At 38.8% G+C, this 7,990-nt stretch overlaps 1 protein-coding gene across 1 annotated transcript; it reads left to right on the top strand.

Moving 5' to 3' along the window:
- The first annotated feature begins 2,134 nt into the window (after positions 1-2,134).
- LOC121384340 (nanos homolog 2-like) lies at positions 2,135-3,449 on the top strand. Its single transcript, XM_041514688.1, has one exon. The coding sequence runs from the start codon at positions 2,172-2,174 to the stop codon at positions 2,850-2,852; it is 681 nt and encodes a 226-aa protein (XP_041370622.1). The 5' UTR covers positions 2,135-2,171; the 3' UTR covers positions 2,853-3,449.
- Positions 3,450-7,990: the final 4,541 nt, after the last annotated feature.

Here is a 7,990-nt window from a genome sequence, read left to right as displayed (position 1 = left end):
ATAATTAGGGGGCTTTAATATTTTTGATGTGTCTGTCTGTACGCTTATTGACTAAAATACTACGACAGGTCAAACAAAGGTAAGTACACGAATGAAGTGATCACCAAATTTGTATTTATAAACATTCAGCTGTTAAAACATTTCGATTTCTAAACAAAGTTTTAAAATATACTATGCACCGGCTTGATTTTTGTATTGCATTGTACTTTTTCACACAGCTCTTTACACTGTAATTTTATATAATTATATCATTTTTATTTCTAATGTAAATATTCGGTAGCCTACTTTTGTACCTTGTTCTGGGCTGTCCATAAACATTAATTCTTTCATTCATTTAACTGTTAAATTAAAATAGTGTAAAGAACTGTGCAAAATATATTACTGAGTATAATTCTGGTATAAAACAAACAATTCATCATTTTTGAATAGCGTAAAAACAAGTAAAAATAACTCCAAAACACTCCAAAACACCCACAAAATACCCCCTAACCACCTCACTGTTTTAATACTTTGTAGAATTGTAGTTACACACATGAAAGCCGAAAGCGGAAATCTAGCAATACAATGTTCTACATGTATGCGTTTTGAAGTGATACATAATATGCGTTATGTCGCTATGGGTACGTTTTAAAACAGTCCTAATTACAGTTATAGAGATTTAATTTGTCAGTTAATTTCATTCTCTTATTTTTCTTTATATGGAAGCAATTGACTGAGCTCCCCCCCCCCCCCCCCCGGGAATTTGCGCTTAATACTTTTGTGGCATAGTGAAATATTGTGACATCCTATAATATATTAGCATTTTTCTGTGAACGAGTATGGTAACACATTAAAGCTGAGAATGTAAGAATATTCGTTGTCCTTACTGAATGTATATATATTTTTAATACAGTTACAAAAAGTTTAATTGGGGTAGGGGGCATGGCTCCGTGCCATTTCGCCTGGCTACGCCACTGTCCACGTCGTCCCCCCCCCCCCCCCCCCCCCCCCACCTCTCCAGCCGCTGGCATCTTTAGGCCCGTAGGGACGATATCTGGTGTTGAGATGCACAATCTCTAATGGGAAGCATAGGCTATATTTTGTGTCTTTAATGACAGATAGGACACACCCCCCCCCAAAAAAAAAAAAAAAAAAAAAAAAAACCCTACATTTTCGTCCTCATTGGGCTCAAGTGGATGATCCGACGCCTGTGAACTCTAAACCAGGGCCGTATTCTCCGGGGAGGGGTGGGGGTGGGGGATGGGGGGGGGCAGATGCCCCCTGGGAATCTCACTTTTCTTCTTTTTTTACTCCAGAAAATAGCATACACATCTCGTGGTAAAGCGCTCGCAGAATGCGCAATCGGTCTAAGATCGATCCCCGCCTGTGGGTCCATTGGGCTATTTCTCCAAACGAGGGTGGATGTAGCCCATTGGGAAAACGCTCGCTTGATGCGCAGTCGGTTTAGGGTCGATCCCCGTCGGTGGGCCTATTGGGCTATTTCTCGCTCTAGCCAGTGCACCACGACTAGTATATCAAAGGCCGTGGTATGTGCTATCCTGTCTGTGGGATGGTTCATATAAAAGATCCCTTGCTACTAATGGAAAAAATGTAGCGGGTTTCATCTATGACTTTCAAAATGACTGACATCCAATAGCCGATGATTAATAAATCAATGTGCTCTATTGATGTCGTAAAACAAAACCATCAAACTTGTATGTGCTCTACTGTGTGGGATGGTACATATAAAAGATCCATTGCTACTATTGGAAACATGTCTATATGTACAGCGAGTTTCCTCTTTAAGACTGTCAGAATTAACAAATGTTTGAAGACGCCAAATTAATAGATTCCAAATAATACGTTGACGTGGAGTATGTTTATATTAATTGTATATGTAAATTATTTATTTGTTTATTTTTGCTAATTATGTGTCATTAAGTTACACCAATGATGATAGCTGAAAATAAGCCACGCCTTTTACGGCACAGTTGCAAAGAGTGACAAGGTGTCGAATCTTCTGGTCAATCAGATTATTGGTTTCATTACGCATGCGCCCAATACATCATTCTTGCGGTATAAGCCGCGCCCATTTCCATAATAAGTCCGGGATTTTTTTAAAATAGCGTTGACACTTTGTTTTTATCGACGGACGAAGACGTACTATTGTTTTTAACGACTGAAATCTGATTATGGAGGCGGCGAAGAAAACTGACTTTTTCATGAAAAACATTGCAAGTTTGACAGTGTCATGTTTATATTCGCAATTGGATTTAAATTTACTTTCAACAGAGTTAACCTGTGATGACTTTGAAGTTCGGTGCAATGTTGAAGACCATAGTTCGTTGTCGTCTGACGGGGAATCCTCACTGGGACTGGAACATGTACGGTATTACGGCCTCAATGACCAACTCGAACAGTTGAGAACAGATGCATATTCAGATTTTCAAGCTAATGGAACCGAAGTAGAACTGGACGAACTAGATATTTATCAAGCCTACCTCCGTGGTCAGAATTTCAAAAACATTATCCCCGTGACCATAGACGAACGAAACGACAAGGTCCTTGAATATTTGCTTCAAAAAGAACGAAAGAAGGCGAAACGGTCGAAGTCCGTAAAGGGAGGGAAAAAAGTTTGTGTCTTTTGCAAGAATAATGGAGAGCAAGCTTCCGTGTTTTCCAGTCACATTCTTAAAGATGACGAAGGACGAGTTTCTTGTCCAATTTTAAGGAAGTATACCTGCCCGCTGTGCGGTACCTCGGGTGACACTGCCCATACTATTAAGTATTGTCCTTTAAACAACGGCGATTTTACAAGTACAGCATTGTTGAAAACGACGCGCTTGGCGACGGGCAAGAAAAGGAAATGTTGACATTAAAAGAGAACCTAAAGCCTGACCAGAACATAATGTGCTACTGACTTTTTAACAATGTTTTGTCTTTGTGAGACTTTTTAATTTTTGAGTTTGAAAGAACGTTGTTTATGATCGACGACGGTGATTAGAAAGAGTGATGTTTCAAAGAAATGTGCCATTTTGACTTGCAATACAATATGAACTTGGGTTAACTTAAAATTAAGCATAGGTTACTTCAGAAGAAATGTTTTGCTTGCAGAAGTGTGCTATATTTTTTCTTCTCTTTTTCTTGCTTTGCTTTTGTTTTTTCATTTTTTAAAATCCAATTTACACTATTTTAATATTTACTTGTGGTTGCACGCGTGTTTGGTATGTATTTGTAAATATATACTTAAAAGTTAATGCATGATTTGCATAAATTTAATTATTTATTGTGCTGGATTTAGCATAGAATTGTTAATTTCATTTTTAGTCCAAAAGACCCATTTTATAGTATTACAAATTTTACATCCGTGATTCAAAGTAAAATGTAATTTTCATGATATCTGGGATATGTATAATGGTGTAAATAACGTGATTTTTTTGTGTGAAATCAATACATTTCAATTTATTCAATTTGTTGTTTATTTTTATTTTAATGTTTCGACTGGGTAGTAGATTTGTCTGTCCGATTATTTCCAATTTTTTTTTTTGGGGGGGGGGGGGGGCGTTTTATTTAATACATAAATAATTTTAAGAAAATCAACCTGTTTCCTACATTTACTGGAATGAAAACTTGTAATTACGATGACTGGTTACTAATATTATATTCAAAAGTAATAAAACCGTAGTTGCCTTTTATAATTTAAGATTAATTTTTAATTTTTATATTATTTTTTTTTTTAAATAAAATGGCATCTAAATAGTATTGTGGTAGGTGTGATTATATTGAAGCTCTAATCTATCGTTTTCTCGGGCGTCTCCCAGTACATTGCCAAATTGACCAATTGCTAATTTTTTTTATAAAGAAAAAAAGTGGCTACAATATTTACCACATTTTTTTTTTTTATCATTTAAAAAAAAAATTCAGTGTGTGAGCCCCGTTTCTGCTTTTTGTGTGGTAGTTTATGAACATTATCTGTAGAAGATGTTTGGGAAATTGTGTACAAATAAGAATGTGAACTGGTCATTCCCAGCATGGAAGTACAAATTCATAATCGCTGGAGGTGGGGCTCGAATTTGTAACTTGTGGGACCTTAATCAAAGTTTGGACTTTACAGCTGGGATACTTTTTACTCTACGAACACTAGAAGTGCCGGTATTCGTCTTTGGGTTTGTAGTGTAATGCAAGGGGGGAAAAAGAAGTTGCTAGTGGTAGCCCGAGTACTCTACGGCAAGAGCAAGACTGACATTTGGACAGTTGTCCCACTCGTGTCGCCAGTTTAAAAAAAATAGAGCACATTGATGTATTAATAATCGGCTATTGGATCATTAAGTTTTTTCATTAGTAGCAAGGGATCTTTTTTATGCACAATCCCAGACAGAATAGCACATAAAACGGCCTTTGATATGCTAGTCGTGGAGCACTGGCTGGGAACGAGAAATTTCCCAATGGGTCCAGCGACTGCGATCTATCCCAAAACCGAGCGAGCGCTTAACCAGTGTGCTACGTCCCACCCGTATTTGCCGTTCGAGGAAATCTGTGGATATTGCGCAATCTGCCTACCAAACGGTAGTCCAAGATTCCCGCTGTAAATGTACAATCCTATGTTTGACGTTATGCATCATTATTTTGATAATTTTTGAGCTCTGATTAAATTTAAAAAATGTAAATTCACATATTAATCACTAATACACACTACAGGGACGAAACCACTTGTTTGAACTGGAACATTGAAAGGGAGAGCTGTCTGGTTTCTTCCTGTAGTGGGGTGGGACGGGACGTACTTAAGTGGTTTGGTGCGCGGTCTGTTTAGGATCGATTCCCGTCGGTGAGCCCATTGGGCTATTTCTGGTACCAGCCAATGCCCCACGACTGGTATATCAAAGGTCGTGGTTAGAGAGCCTGCTAACTGTCCAAATGTTCGTCTGGCTATATTTGTGAATGATCAAACGTGTAATCTTGGTCCGAGGTGACCGGCCTCGGTGGCGTGGCAGGCCATCGGTCTACAGGCTGGTAGGTACTGGTTTCGGATCCCAGTCGAGGCATGGGATTTTTAATCCAGATACCGACTCCAAACCCTGAGAGTGCTCCGCAAGGCTCAATGGGTAGGTGTAAACCGACTGGTTCAACAAAGGCCATGGTTTGTGCTATCCTGCCTGTGGGAAGCGCAAATAAAAGATCCCTTGCTGCCTGTCGTAAAGAAGAGTAGCCTATGTGGCGACAGCGGGTTTCCTCTAAAAACAGTGTCAGAATGACCATATGTTTGACGTCCAATAGCCGATGATAAGATTAAAAATCAATGTGCTCTAGTGGCGTCGTTAAATAAAACAAACTTTACTTTGATGGGAGTAAACAAAATTTCATTCAAATCCATGTTTAAATCGCTTTTTGTCGGGGGCATGCTCCCTGGAAATTTTACAATACGATTATCAGATTACAGGAAACTTCAAACTTGCGGCTTGGGGTCACGGGAACCCTGTGATGCCCCTGGGTCCGTCAGTGATTTGTGTATTTCGAGAAAGATTCTATACCAACTCTTACCACAGGCTACTCTCGATATATATTATAGCAGTACAGGATCATTCCATAGTGAACAGTACAAACAACGGTCTTGAATAAAAGTCGTGTAGCACTGCTTGGAGGAAGGAATCGCCTAGTCCCTAAAGGGAGATTGATCCTGCGCCATGATCCTGCGCCACATCTCGCAGGCGAATGAATACTAGTGGGCAGCTACATCTCGCGCGAAAACAACTGACGTTAAAGTCGCAGGCCCGTGGAAATTGACATCAAGTTTGGTTAACCTACATCGGCTACTGGATGTCAAACATTTGGTAATTTTGAGTCTTAAGACTGAAAACCCGCTACTAGCTCGTCTCCATAACCCGTTACTTTTCGGAAGTAGGTAGAAAGAAATAACCACCAACAACGTTCATTCAAAACGATAAAACGAATGTCCGATCGCCTGATGCGCGGTCGGTCTTTGATCGATTCCAGTCTGGGGCTATTTCTTGTTCCAGCCAGTGCACCACGATTGATATATCAAAGGCTGAGGTATGTGCTATCCTGTGTGTGGGATGGTGCATATAAAAGATCCCTTGCTATTTATGTCGACGATGTCTGCTTATTTCTTCTTGTTTAAATATCCATGGTGAAAAGTTTAAAGTTTGCTTTGTTTAACGACACCAATATAGCGAATTGATTTGTTAAACATCGCCTGTTGGATGTCAAACATTTGGTAATTCTGACAGTCTTTAGAGATGAAACCCGTTACATTTTTCCGTTAGTAGCAAGGGATCTTTTATATGCACTATTCCACAGACCGGATAACACTGTCTTTGTCGTGGTGTACTGGCTGGAACGAAAAATAACCAAATGAGCCCACCGCCAGGGATCGATCCTAGACCAAACGCGTGAAGCCCCACCCACAACACACCAGGGGCGGATGCAGAATTTTTCTACAGAGGGAGTGTAACGTTTAAAACAAAAAAGTATTCGACTGTCCTAAGTTTGCTCTCACAGTAAAACGTGTTTTGTTTAACGACACCTACTAAAGCACATTGATTTGTTAGTCATCGGTTATTGGATGTCAAACATTTGGTAATTTTGACATGTAGTCATAAGAGGAAACCCGCTATATTTTCCTATTAGTAGCAAAGGATTTTTTTTATATGCACCATCCTTCCTGCTAAAGTCTAATTGCTTAACTTAAAGTGGGGAAGGGGTGAACACTTTGGATAGCAATGTCTTTTCTGAGGTGGTCATGACGGGATGCAGTCGATTCGTCCACTGGATGATTCGTCCACTGAGGAACTCTAGACGATTCGTCCACTACACAAAATCAATTCCGGACGATTCGTCCACTGGGTTTTTATTTCCCCAGTACATTTCGTCCACGGCCTAAATGTGTACTACATGTACGTGGGGCCTAAATAAATTATTAGATATATTTTACCCCGTATTTTTTTTCGCTGTGTCATAAATTTACAAAGGTGAAAATAAATGATATTGCATTAGATTACGCTTGGTAGATGTTTTTGTAACAATGCTCTGCAGACATAATTATTTGGTGTTTCTATTTATTCGGTTATCATTTGTTTCTACAATGTACGCCTTTCACGCTACATGTCGTAGGATGTTTTTAGTACAATATGCCCAGTAAAGATAATGTTTAGCCCTTCCCTTTCAACTTGTTTGGTTTCTGTTTGCTTTACCAATTAAGTGTACAGGTGTACTCTATTGTGATATCGTGAAGTAATTAGCAATGCAGGCTCATTACTGCTTAAGCTTGTTTCACCAAGTTGGATCCAGTAGCGTCTAAAACAACACACCTTATTTCAAAGCGGCACCGCGAACTACCTGTATGGACGGAATGAATGAATGAATGAATGAATGAAGGTTTAACGACACCCCAGCACGAAAAATACATCGGCTATTGGGTGTCAAACTATGGCAATGCAAACAAATAAGGTGATGATCAACATCAATATAAAAATTCAAAATTTAAATAAAAACTAAAGAATCGTGCAAAAATACAAATATTACAGATAGATACTGACTTTTACTCAAAATTTTAATGTGTGCTGTATTGGCCATTCTCAAAGAGAATGTTACACCCCTGCACCACGCTCAGGGGTGTATGGACGGAGGGGTAATAAAGTCTTCCGACGCGGAGGCTTGCATTACCTATTTACCACATCGTGTACGAGCGAGTGGACGAATCATCCGCATGATAATGAATACAAACAGTTAATAAAAACTAGATGGTAATGTTGAATTCTAACTCTATTTTACTTTTTTGGTTATAGTATACCACAAAATAATGTTAAGAAACGATTACAATGTCAAAGAAATAACTATTAACATGTTTGAAAAAAATGCAGTCGAGTGGACGAACATGACGCTTTCCAGTCTGTGGACGAATTGTCCAGTGGATGAACCGTCTGGAAAGCGTCATGACAACATGACAAAAAAAAAAAAAAAAAAATTATATATATATATATATATATATATATAT

Source organism: Gigantopelta aegis, chromosome 10 (assembly GCF_016097555.1).
Source record: "Gigantopelta aegis isolate Gae_Host chromosome 10, Gae_host_genome, whole genome shotgun sequence".
In the NCBI taxonomy this organism is placed as follows: domain Eukaryota; kingdom Metazoa; phylum Mollusca; class Gastropoda; order Neomphalida; family Peltospiridae; genus Gigantopelta; species Gigantopelta aegis.
The sequence above is the reverse complement of the archived record's forward strand: the minus strand, read 5'-3'. Positions and strand labels throughout refer to the sequence as shown.

Bases quoted from the DNA above. Each gene is read 5' to 3' on its own strand.
- LOC121384340 (XM_041514688.1), top strand. From the start codon at position 2,172: ATGGAGGCGGCGAAGAAAACTGACTTTTTCATGAAAAACATTGCAAGT.